Source organism: Oncorhynchus mykiss, chromosome 16, assembly GCF_013265735.2.
Source record: "Oncorhynchus mykiss isolate Arlee chromosome 16, USDA_OmykA_1.1, whole genome shotgun sequence".
Taxonomy (NCBI): domain Eukaryota; kingdom Metazoa; phylum Chordata; class Actinopteri; order Salmoniformes; family Salmonidae; genus Oncorhynchus; species Oncorhynchus mykiss.
Genome location: NC_048580.1, coordinates 26,218,419 through 26,231,725, shown reverse-complemented (window position 1 = coordinate 26,231,725; position 13,307 = coordinate 26,218,419). Strand labels below are relative to the sequence as shown.

Genomic DNA, 13,307 nt, shown 5'->3' with positions numbered 1-13,307 from the left:
CTAAAACAAAAATCCAGAAAATCACATTGTATGATTTTTAAGTAATTTGCATTTTATTTATTGCATTCTACCAACCAGTAAGAATTACAGCTCTCACAGACTTGTTAGTTTTTCTTTAAGCCCTCCTGTTCTCCACTCATTACCTGTATTAACTGCACCTGTTTGAACTCGTTACCTGTATAAAAGACACCTGTCCACACACTCAATCAAACAGACTCCAACCTCTCCACAATGGCCAAGACCAGAGAGCTGTGTAAGGACATCAGGGATAAAATTGTAGACCTGCACAAGGCTGGGATGGCCTACAGGATAATAGGCAAGCAGCTTGGTGAGAAGGCAACAACTGTTGGCGCAATTATTAGAAAATGGAAGAAGTTCAAGATGACGGTCTATCACCCTCGGTCTGGGGCTCCATGCAAGATCTCACCTCGTGGGGCATCAATGATCATGAGGAAGGTGAGGGATCAGCCCAGAACTACACGGCAGGACCTGGTCAATGACCTGAAGAGAGCTGGGACCACAGTCTCAAAGAAAACCATTAGTAACACACTACGCCGTCATGGATTAAAATCCTGCAGCGCACGCAAGGTCCCCCTGCTCAAGCCAGCGCATGTCCAGGACCATCTGAAGTTTGCCAATGACCATCTGGATGATCCAGAGGAGGAATGGGAGAAGGTCATGTGGTCTGATGAGACAAAAATAGAGCTTTTTGGTCTGAACTCCACTCGCCGTGTTTGGAGGAAGAAGAAGGATGAGTACAACCCCAAGAACACCATCACAACCGTGAAGCATGGAGGTGGAAACATCATTCTTTGGGGATGCTTTTCTGCAAAGGGGACAGGACGACTGCACCGTATTGAGGGGAGGATGGATGGGGCCATGTATCGCGAGATCTTGCCCAACAACCTCCTTCCCTCAGTAAGAGCATTGAAGATGGGTCTTGGCTGGGTCTTCCAGCATGACAACGACATGAAACACACAGCGAGGGCAACTAAGAAGTTGCTCCGTAAGAAGCATCTCAAGGTCCTGGAGTGGCCTAGCCAGTCTCCAGACCTGAACCCAATAGAAAATCTTTGGAGGGAGCTGAAAGTCCGTATTGCCCAGCGACAGCCCTGAAACCTGAAGGATCTGGAGAAGTGGGCCAAAATCCCTGCTGCAGTGTGTGCAAACCTGGTCAAGAACTACAGGAAACGTATGATCTCTGTAATTGCAAACAAAGGTTTCTGTACCAAATATTAAGTTCTGCTTTTCTGATGTATCAAATACTTATGTCATGCAAGAAAATGCAAATTAATTGATTTTCGGGATTTTTGTTTTAGATTCCGTCTCTTCCGTCTCCGTCTCACAGTTGAAGTGTACCTATGGTAAACATTACAGACCTCTACATGCTTTGTAAGTAGGAAAACCTGCAAAATCAGCAGTGTATCAAATACTTGTTCTCCCTACTGTATATTGTTGTGTGGTTTTAAAAGGGGAAACAATACAATAATTAGTATCCATTAGTATCCACGCTTTAAAACTCTTAAAGTATGGCCAAGTTAATAATTATGCTGAGGATTATACACTAGTATAGGTATTTCTAACATGTACTAACTCAGGGAGCTGAATATTTATGCAACGACTAATTTAGTTATTTCATTTCTATTAACATCAAATCAAATGTTATTTGTCATATGCGCCGAGTACAACAGGTATTGTAGACCTTACCGTGAAATGCTTACTTACAAGCCCACAGGTTCCAACATAACAATAACAAGGCTATATACAGGGGGTCCCGGTACCAAGCCAATGTGCAGGGGTACAGGTTAGTCGAGGTCATTTGTATGCATAGATAGACAGCAAGTAGCAGCAGTGTAAAAACAAAGGGGGGGTGGGGGTCAATGTAAATAGTCCGGGTGGCCATTTGATTAATTGTTCAGCAGTCTTATGGCTTTGGGGTAGAAGCTGTTAACCTTTTCGGGCTAGGGGGCAGTATTTTCACATCCGGATGAAAAGCGTGCCCAAAGTAAACTGCCTGCTACTCAGGCCCAGAAGCTATGATATGCATAGTATTAGTAGATTTGGATAGAAAACACTGACATTTTTACAACTGTTTGAATGATGTCTGTGAGTATAACAGAACTTATTTGGCAGGCGAAACCCCGAGGACAAACCATCCAGGATTTTATTTTTTAGGTCTCTCTCTTTTCAATGGATTTTCATTGGGAATCTGGGAGTTGCTTGGAGTTCCTTTCGCTTCCACTGGATGTCAACAGTCTTTAAAAATTGGTTGATGTTTTTCCTTTGAGAAATGAAGAAGTAGCCCTGTTCAGAATGAGGGTCGAGTGAAGTGTACTGTTTGATAGAGGCGCGTGATCTGAAAAGCATGCTCCACTTTGTTTTCCTCCGGTATTGAAGAGAGTTTATCCCGTCCTAAATTTTTATTTATTATTTACGTAAAAAAATACCTAAAGTTGTATTACGAAAGTTGTTTGAAATGTTTGGACAAAGATTACAGGTAACTTATGAGATATTTTGTAGTCATGTTGTGCGAGTTGGAACCAGTGTTTTTCTGGATCAGACGCACCAAATAAATTGACATTTTGGATATATAAATACGGGATTAATCGAACAAAAGGACCATTTGTGATGTGTATGGGACATATTGGAGTGCCAACAGAAGAAGCTCGTCAAAGGTACTGCATGAATTATATCTTTATTTCTGAGTTTCGTATCATGCCTGGCGGGTTGAATTATGATTGTCTGTCTTTGTTTGATGGGGTGCTGTCCTCAGATAATAGCATGGTTTGCTTTAACCGTAAAGCCTTTTTTAAATCTGATCATAATGGCTAGATTAATAAGCAGTTAAGCTTTAATTTGGTGTATTGCACTTGTGAATGTATGAAAGTTAAATATTTCTAATAATTTGTTTTGAATTCCGCGCTCTGCCACTTCACCAGATGTTGTCGAAACGTTCCGCTAGCGGAACCCCTAGCCCGAAAAGGTTTATTAAGGAGCATTTTGGTCTTAGACTTGGTGCTCCGGTATAGCTTGCCGTACGGTAGTAGAGAAAACAGTCTTAGACTTGAGTGACTGAAGTCTTTGACAAGTTTTTGGGCCTTCCTCTGACACCACCTAGTATATACAGTTGAAGTCGAAAGTTTACATACACCTTAGCCAAATACATTAAAACTCAGTTTTTCACAATTCCTGACATTGAATCCTAGTAAAAATTCCCTGTACTAGGTCAGTTAGGATCACCACTTTATTTTAAGTTGAGAGAATTATTTATTTTAGCTTTTATTTCTTTCATCACATTCCCAGTGAGTCAGAAGTTTACATACACTCAATTAGCATTTGGTAGCATTGTTTTAAAATGGTTTAACTTGGGTCAAACATTTCAGGTAGCCTTCCACAAGCTTCCCACAATAAGTTGGGTGAATTTTGGTCCTTTCCTCCTGTCAGAGCTGGTGTAACTGAGTCGAGTTTGTAGGCCTCCTTGCTCGCACACGCTTTTTCAGTTCTGCGCACACATTTTCCTTGGGATTGAGGTCAGGGCTTTGTGATGGCCACTCCAATACCTTGACTTTGTTGTCCTTAAGCCATTTTGCCACAACTTTGGAAGTATGCTTGGGGTCATTGTCCATTTGGAAGACCCATTTGCGACCAAGCTTTAACTTCCTGCCTGACTGATGACTTGAGATGTTGCTTCAATATATCCACGTAATTTTCCTACCCCATGATGCCATCTATTTTGTGAAGTGCACCAGTCCCTCCTGCGATAAAGCACCCCCACAACATGATGCTGCCAGCTTTGTGCTTCATGGTTTGTGCTTCATGTTTTTTTATGGCGGTTTTGAACAGTGGCTTCTTCCTTGCTGAGAAGCTTTCAGGTTATGTCGATATAGAACTTTTTCTTTTACTGTGGATATAGATACTTTTGTACCTGTTTCCTCCAGCATCTTCACAAGGTCCTTTGCAGTCGTTCTGGGATTGATTTGCACTTTTCGCACCAAAGTATGTTTGTCTCCTAAGAGACAGAACACGTCTCCTTCCTGAGCGGTATGATGGCTGTGTGGTCCCATGGTGTTTATACTTGCGTACTATTGTTTGTACCGATGAACGTGGTACCTTCAGGCATTTGGAAATTGCTCCCAAGGATGAACCAGACTTGTGGCGGTCTACAATTTTTTAAATCTGAGGTCTTGGCTGATTTCTTTTGATTTTCCCATGATATCAAGCAAAGAGGCACTGAAATTGAAGGTAGGCCTTGAAATACATCCACAGGTACACCTCCAATTGACTCAAATGAAGTCAATTTGCCTATCAGAAGCTCCTAAAGCCATGACATCATTTTCTGTGATGTTTAAAGGCACAGTCAACTTAGTGTATGTAAACGTCTGACCCACTGGAATTGTGATACAGTGAATTATAAGTGAAATAATCTGTCTGTAAACAATTGTTGGATTACAGTTACAATTGTTGGATTACAATTAACAATTACTTGTGTCATGCAAAGTAGATGTCCTAACCGACTTGCCAAAACTATAGTTTGTTAACAAGAAATTTGTGGAGTGGTTGAAAAACGAGTTTTAATGACTTCAACCTAAGTGTATGTAAACTTCCAACTTCAACTGTAGTTCCTGGATGTCAGGAAGCTTGGCCCCAGTGATGTACTGGGCCGTTACGGTCAGATCCCGAGCAGTTGCCATACCAAGAGGTGATGCAACCGGTCAGGATGCTCTCGATGGTGCAGCTGTAGAACTTTAAGGATCTAGGGACCCATGCCAAATCTTTTCAGTCTCCTGAGGGGGAAAAGGTGTTGTTGTGTCCTCTTCACAACTGTCTTGGTGTGTTTGGACCATGTTAGTTTGTTGGTGATGTGGACACCAAGGAACTTGAAACTCGACCCGCTCCACTTCAGCCCCTTCGATGTTAATGGGGGCCTGTTCGGCCCTCCTTTTCCTGTAGTCCACGATCAGTTCCTTTGTCTTGCTCACATTGAGGGAGAGGTTGTTGTCCTGGGACCTCCTTCCTATAGGCTGTTTCATCGTTGTCAGTGATCAGGCCTACCACCATTGTGTCGTCAGCAAATTTAATGATGGTGTTGGAGTTGTGCTTGGCCATGCAGTCATGGGTGAACAGGGAGTACAGGAGGGGACTAAGCACGCACCCCTGAGGGGCCCCAGTGTTGAGGATCAGCATGGCAGATATGTTGTTGCCTACCCTTACCACCTGGGGGCGGCCTGTCAGCAAGTCCAGGATCCAGTTGCAGAGGGAGGTGTTTAGTCCAACGGTCCTTAGCTTAATGATGTGCTTTGTGGGCACTATGGTGTTGAATGCTGAGCTGTAGTCAATGAACAGCATTGACTATAGGTGTTCCTTTTGTCCAGGTGGGAAAGGGCAGTGTGAAGTGCGATTGAGATTGCGTCATCTGCGGATCTGTTGGGGCGGTATGAGAATTAGAGTGGGTCTAGGGTTTCCGTCATGATGGTGTTGATGTGAGCCATGACCAGTCTTTCATAGCACTTCATGGCTACCGACGTGAGTGCTACGGGGCGGTAATCATTACAGTATTTTGTGTAGAATGTTGACAGAAAATGACAAATACGTTTTAATCCCACTTTGTAACACAATAAAATGTGAAGAAATCCAAGGGGTCTGAATACTTTTGCAAAGGCACTGTACATGTCCAGAGAGAGAGAGAGAAATAGAAGGCTAAGGCCATGGAGCTTTATGGCTCTCTCTCTGGCCTGGCTGAGCTCTCAACTTAGGGCTAGTGCACATGTGCTTGCGCACAGAAAGAGCTAGAACATTCTGGGAACTTCTAGAATCTGTAGAATGACACCAGCTACTATACAAGTAACACAAGAGGCTATACATATTGCAGATATAAATATACTGCAGCTGTAGCATGCATATAATATAAACATATTGCAGCGAGGGCATGCAAGTAATACAAAACATTGCTTATACTTACTAATGAGTAGGCTAGTCGGACTCAATAAACACACTTGTAGCAATGAATAAAGATACTAGACGAAGTAGCATGCACAGGGCAGGGTACATACAAATGAACTGGAGCTAGCATTAACACGAGACCTAGCAAACAGCACTGCAACTTCTTACTTGCAAACTTATCTACACTGTTACAGTACACTGCACAATAAGGTACCGTAACTTACTACTATTGCACCCCCTATTAGCACAATAACATTCCCAACACACACTTGTCAATGGACGCTTCAGTTGTCCAAAGGTCCGTTTGCAACACAAAACTTGCTTGTTCTCGGGATGGTATATTCCGGGCACTAACGTGAAGTGATAGGAGGCGGAGCCCTAAAGTGCGTCCAAGCACCCTGATTGGTCGGGATGAATGTGATTTATAGATCTGAAGGCCAATCAGATTGAGAGGGCCTGCCTTTTTTTACACAGATACAGAGGCAAATTTGCACAAAACACACACGTTTGTTTTACTACGCTTGTGGGGACCAAACAATTGATTCCCATTCAAAATCCTATTTTCCCTAACCCTAATTCTTACCCTAACCCTAATTGTAACACTAACCCCTAAGCCTAACATAGGCTTTTTCCTTGTGGGGACTGGCGAAATGTCCCCACTTTTCTGAATTTCCCTTGTTTTACTATCCTTGGGAGGACTTCTGGTCCCCACAAGGATAGGAAAACAAACAAAAACACACAAACACACCTTATTTTTACAGTATGTGACTGACACACACACAAACTCACTGGAAGGGGACGAGGATACACAGGCCATTGGCGCAGGCAAACTCATTCATGTGGCAGGTGCGGTTGAGACAGTTTTGAAGCTCATCAGCTGCGTCGGCACAGTCCTTCTCCCCATCACACACATAGCTCAGAGGGACACAGCGCGGGTGGCCAGGACGCAATGGAGGGGGGCAGGTGAACTGATGAGAAGCGCATGTCCGCTCTCCTGAAATTGGAGAGGTAAGTAAAGATGCACACACAATATTTTGAAGAACATTTGTCTTGCGCCAGAGTAGTAAGAGTTGAAACAAACCCCAAATGAGACATCTGAAGCATTGTGAAGCAAAACACATGGCTCTCTTTGCTGAACCGTCTTTTTACACTCTGAAGCATACACAATTGTTACAAAAATGATTGCTTTCAGTTCCTGTTTGTGTGTAGATTCTGAGTTACAGTGCCTTCGGAAAGTGTCCAGACCCCTTGACCTTTTCCACATTTTGTTACATTACAGCCTTATTCTAAAATGGATTAAATAAATAATCCTCCGCAATCTACACATAATACCCCACAATTAAAAAAAAAAAAAATTAGCAAAAATTCTAAAAAACATTTTTTTGCTTCGTCATTATGGAGTATTGTGTAGATTAATAAGGGCGGAAAAAAATCAATAATACGTTTTAGAATAAGGCTGTAACCTAACAAAATGTGGGAAAAGTCTAGGGTTCTGAATACTTTCTGAATGCACTGTATACTGTAATGTCTCACCACATTGGAGTTCCAGTGCCTCGTCACTATTGTCCCAGCAGTCGTTGTTGCCGTCACACGTCAGTGACATGGGGATACAGTTCCCGTTGGTGCACGTGAACTGGTCAGGGTGACAGGTGTTTATTTGGTCCTCTGGAGGAAAGAGAGAGAGGGGGACAATTTAACAGCTATTGTTTTCACTACATTGTTGAATATTCAGATAGACATATGTTACATCAAACAAGTATGCCTCTCTGTCTTGTAGAATAAGGAATCAATAGTTTTACAAAATTACATTATTTGCAACAGTCCGCAAAGTTTGCCTTCTGAATGTGGCCATGATCTAGGTCGCACTGTTGCAAAACATTTTGAAGTGGAAAACGAACATTTGAATTTCTTATTGGAAATGTCCAGGTAAATCTCTCCCTGTTTCAGTCTGTTTTCTTGCCTTTGGTGCCTGAACATGGCCCAGGTTAGGTAGTACTCACGGCAGGAGGGGGGCTCGTCGGTCCCGTCGACACAGTCTCTGATCCAGTCACACACCCAGTGGCTGGGGATACACTTCCCCTCGTCACAACGGAACTGGTCGGGTGAGCACGTCCGGCCCACTGTAACATACACACACACACAAACGCGCATGCACACACACACACACGCATGTATGCCCAAACACACACACGCATGTATGCCCAAACACACACAAGGGCACAGTATACAGTGAACAGACTGTGGAGAGGGACGTAAAACTGAAAAAACATACATGCGCAAACAAGTCAGGGATAAAAAGATAACTACCTTGTCCAAAACCACAGCATGATATGCAGTGTACAAAACATTAGGAACACCTTAATATTAAGTTGCACCCTCTTTTGCTCTCGGAAAAGCCTCAATTCGGGGCATGGACCCTACAAGGTGTCGAAAGCGTTCCACAGGGATGCTGACCCATGTTGACTCTCAATGCATCCCACAGTTATGTCAAGTTGGCTGGATGTCCTTCTGGGGGCGGACTATTCTTGACACACACAGGAAACTGTTGAGCGTGGAAAATCCAGCAGCGTTGCAGTTCGTGACACACTCAAACCCGGTGCGCCTGGCACCTACTACCATATCCTGTTTAAAGGCACTTAAATATTTTGTCTTGCCCATTCACCCTCTGAAAGGCACACATACACAATCCATGTCTCAATTGTCTCAAGGCTTAAAAATCCTTATTTAACCTGTCTCCTCCTCCTTCATTTACACTGATTGAAGTGACATCAATAAGGGATCATAGCTTTCACCTGGATTCAACTGCTCGGTCTAAGTCATGGAAAGAGGATGCACACTCAGTGTATAAAACAAAACAGACATCATAGCTAGACTTACCACAGAACAAAGGGTTCTCGTCACTGTTGTCCCCACAATTGTTGTAACCGTCGCACAGTTGGCTCGCGTAGATACAGATGTTGGTGCTGTCACACTTGGTTTGTCCGGAGGGACACGTTCTGGGCGCTACGGGAACGGAGTAAAGTAGAAAAGGTTAAAGGTAGATTCAACGATATGAGGTTACAATAAGGAGCGGGGTAACTTTTGACATAAGCAAAGAGAGTTTGAATAAAGAGGTCAAACTTTACTTATGTCACACAGCTAAATATGTTGCTGGACAGAGTGAACTCCTAAGCACATGTGCAGATGCTTAACAGTATCTGTGGACTAGTGCAGTCTCTTTTTTGGCACTCTTGCTAATATCTTTGTTTCGACTCTCCTTAAATCAACTCTAGTCACAGCAGTTATCACTCACGACAGTTGATCTCGTCTGAGGTGTCGTTGTCGCGGCAGTCACTGTAGCCGTCGCAGACGAAGGCGGCGGAGATGCAGCGTCCATTGGTGCAAGTGAACTCGGTGGCGGAGGCACAGGTGGGGAACGCGCAGCCCAGCTCGTCACTGTTGTCGCCGCAGTCATTCGCGTAGTCACAAACGTAGGACAGGGCCACACAGCGGCCGTTGTCACAAGTGAAGTCCTGGACCGAGCACTCGTGGAAGGCTGAGAGGGGAAGTAAGAGAGGGTGAGCACAACTGGTTTCTCTTGAAGATTCTTCCTTGCCATTGTGCTTTTCAAATCAAATCAAATTGTATGTCACATGCGCTGAATACAACAGGTGAAGACCTTACAGCGAAATGCTTACTTACAAGCCCTTACCCACAATGCAGTTAAAAAAGGAATAAATAAAAGAATACCTCAAAAAAATAAAAATAATAAATAAAAGTAACAAATAATTAAAGAGCAGCAGTAAAATAACAATAGCAAGGCTATATACAGCAGGTACCGGTACAGAATCAATGTGCTAGGTTAGTCTTTGGGGTCTACGCCAGGTTACTGTAAAGCACTTTGTGACAATTGATCTAAACAGGGCTTTATAAATACATTTGATTGATTGATTGATTGATTATTTGATTGAGCAAGTGTGGAAATCTATGCGAAATAGGAGTCTTTTTAACAAGGTTGCTAGGTGCAGGGAAATGACAGTACAGGGAGCACACTTGAGCTATAAAACATTTGACATGACCGCTGAGTTTGAAAGATTCAAAACTTAAGAGCTCTTGGCTTTGCTGTTGCTGGGTCTTGACTAAAATGGCGGCAAAAAACAGACTGAGGTAAATACACTCACCGCACACTCTCTCCAGCTCGTCTGAGTTGTCCTGGCAGTCACTGTAGCCGTCACACTTCAAACGCACTGAGATACAGCCACCATTCAGACAGGTGAACTGCTCGGGCTGGCAACGGTTACCATTGTCATGGATACAGTCCCTGCCATTGTTGGCCAAATACCAGTTACCCGATACCGGACACTGACACTCTGGACCAGAGGGACCTATAGGAAGAGGGAACCATCATCAGGGTCAGGGGTGATAGATATTGGCAGGATGGACATACATAGATGTTGCTTTAGTTGCTCAATCTTATTGTGAGTTAAGTGTGTGACTACCCACTGGGAACAAACTGGTTGATTCAACTTTGTTTACATTTAGTTTGTCAACTTATTGTGACGTGGAAAATATATTGGATTTGAAAAAACGTTATCAATGTACACTTGTTTTGAGGGTAACATTTAAACCACAGGATTATGTCATCATGGTAACAAAATTTCAACATCGACAAACCTTGAATTTGTTGAATTTATAGCTCTAAAACAACGTCAGATCTTCAATGCTGTATCCACTTACAAGTGGTGTAAATACTTAAGTAAAAAAAACTTTAAAGTACTACTTAAGTCGTTTTTTGGGGGGTATCTGTACTTTACTATTTATATCTATGACAACTTTTACTTTTACTCCACTACATTCCTAAAGACAATGTACTTTTTACTCCATACATTTTCCCTGACATCCAAAGTACTCGTGACATTTTGAATGCTTAACAGCGTGTTCGTAACCAACTTGCCTAGTTAAATAAAAGGTTAAATAAAAAATACATTTTAAAAACGGAACAGCAAAATGGTTTCTGTTTGTCTGTTGCCAGTTTGTCATGTCCCACCAGCGGGTTCCCTGTGCGCTAGTTTTCCCCCTAGTCTTCCCAGTGCTGACCTTTCTGCCTGTCCTGTACCTGCCTGACTCGGATTTGGATTATGACTCTTTGCCTGCCTTGACTTACCTTTTTCCTGCCCCTTAAACTGTAAGAAACACCGAGACTCGTACTATCTGCCTCCTGTGTCTGGATCTACGGTCTTAGCCTGAGCCGTAATAACTAAACACAAATGCTTCATTTGTAAATGTGCCCCTGACAATCTGCATATTATAAAAACAAGAACATTGTGCCGTCTAGTTTGCCTAATATAATGAATTTTAAATTATCCTTAAATATATTTAAAAATCAAATACTTTAAGACTTTTACTCAAGTAGTATTTTACTGGGTGACTTTCACTTTTGAGTCATTTTCTATTTAGGTATCTTTACTTTTACTCCAGTATGGCAATTTGTTACTTTTCCACCTCTGCCACTATCAAAAAATATATAAATAGGCTGGGCTGTACTGGAGAATTGATCTATCTACAGCTACCCTTTGGTCTCCCAGTCAGGGTTTTAACCCAGACCTCCTTAGCTATGATATTTGTCACTGACTATTACTAATGTGCTATAGTGAGAAAGATTGTTGAGAAATCTCCACTTAAAAACTAAACAGATGTCCTGCTATCGAGGGGTAGGTTTAACAGAGCATATGAAATGTAACCATACTTTATACCTCAAATATCATCAATGATGCTATTTAGGACTATATACCAAGTCATGAACAGCTATTGTTTCAATTCAACCCAGGATTCAACAATAAATAGGGAATGCATAGGAATAGGGTTTCAAGTTTCAAGCTCTGGCTAACTTCAAATGTCATGATATTTAGTGATATTGAATTGTGTTTGGTTGTCAACGCAACGTAAAAAATAAATCAACATTTGAAGGAGATATACAGGTAACAGACAAAATAAAGGAAAGACCAACATAAAGTTTCTTAATAAGGAGTTGGGCCACCACGATCCGCCAGAGCAGCTTCAATGCACCTTGGCATACAGTGCATTCCGAAAGTATTCAGACCCCTTGACTTTTTCCACATTTTGTTATGTTACAGCGATATTCTAAAATCAATTTAAAATAACGAATCCTCATCAATCTACACACAATACCCCATAATGACAAATCAAAACACAGGTTTTTAGAAATGTTGGCAAATGTTTATGTTATATATATATATTATATAAAATAAAATAAAAACAGAAATACCTTATATACATAAGAATTCAGACCCTTTGCTATGAGACTCGAAATTGAGCTCAGGTGCATCCTGTTTCTATTGATCATCCTTGAGATGTTTCTACAACTTGATTGGAGTCCACCTGTGGTAAATTCAATTGATTGGACATGATTTGGAAAGGCACACACCTGTCAAAATAAGGTCCCACAGTTGACAGTGCATGTCAGAGCAAAAACCAAGCCATGAGGTCGAAGGAATTGTCCGTAGAACACCAAGACAGGATTGTGTTGAGGCACATATCCGGGGAAGGGTGCGAAAAAAATTCTGCAGCATTAAAGCTCCCCAAGAACACAGTGGCCTCGATCATTCTTAAATGGAAGAAGTTTGGAACCACCTAGACTCTTCCTAGAGCTGGCTGCCCAGCCAAATTGTGCAATCGGGGGAGAAGGGCCTTGGTCAGGGAGGTGACCAAGAACCCAATGATCACTCTGACAAAGCTTCAGAGTTCCTCTGTGGAGATGGGAGAACCTTCCAGAAGGACAACCATCTCTGCAGCATTCCACCAATCAGGCCTTTATGGTAGAGCGGCCAGACGGAAGCCACTCTTCAGGAAAAGGCACATGACAGCCTGCTTGGAGTTTGCCAAAATGCACCTAAAGGTCTCTCAGAACATGACAAACAAGATTCTCTGGTCTGATGAAACCAAGATTGAGGGGACTGGGAGACTAGTCAGGATCAAGGGAAAGATGAACGGAGCAAAGTACAGAGAAATCCTTGATAAAAACCTGCTCCAGAGCGCTCAGGACCTCAGACTGGGGGTGTAACGAATAAAAATGAGTGAGTAACGAATAAAAATAACAAGTAAAAATAACATGGCTATGCAGTATATAGGGAGTAGAAAATAACATGGCTATACAGTATATAGGGAGTAGAAAATAACATGGCTATACAGTATATAGGGAGTAGAAAATAACATGGCTATACAGTATATAGGGAGTAGAAAATAACATGGCTATAAAAAAGGGTTACCAGTACCGAGTCGATGTGCAGGGGTACAAGGTAATGTGCAGGGGTACAAGGTAATTGAGGTAGCTATCTACTGTACATATACTGTAGGTAGAGGTAAAGTTA

At 42.3% G+C, this 13,307-nt stretch overlaps 1 protein-coding gene across 1 annotated transcript in view; it reads right to left on the bottom strand.

The window, feature by feature from the left end:
• lrp2b (low density lipoprotein receptor-related protein 2b) overlaps positions 1–13,307 on the bottom strand; it is a 94,543-nt gene that overhangs the window by 49,632 nt on the left and 31,604 nt on the right. Inside the window, exons 28-33 of the mRNA XM_021565420.2 lie at positions 10,101–10,304; positions 9,233–9,475; positions 8,818–8,943; positions 7,941–8,060; positions 7,474–7,605; positions 6,730–6,934 (exon numbers count right to left, since the gene is read on the bottom strand). Of these exons, the coding sequence (XP_021421095.2) occupies positions 6,730–6,934; positions 7,474–7,605; positions 7,941–8,060; positions 8,818–8,943; positions 9,233–9,475; positions 10,101–10,304 (1,030 nt within the window). The remainder of the gene's footprint in view (positions 1–6,729; positions 6,935–7,473; positions 7,606–7,940; positions 8,061–8,817; positions 8,944–9,232; positions 9,476–10,100; positions 10,305–13,307) is intronic.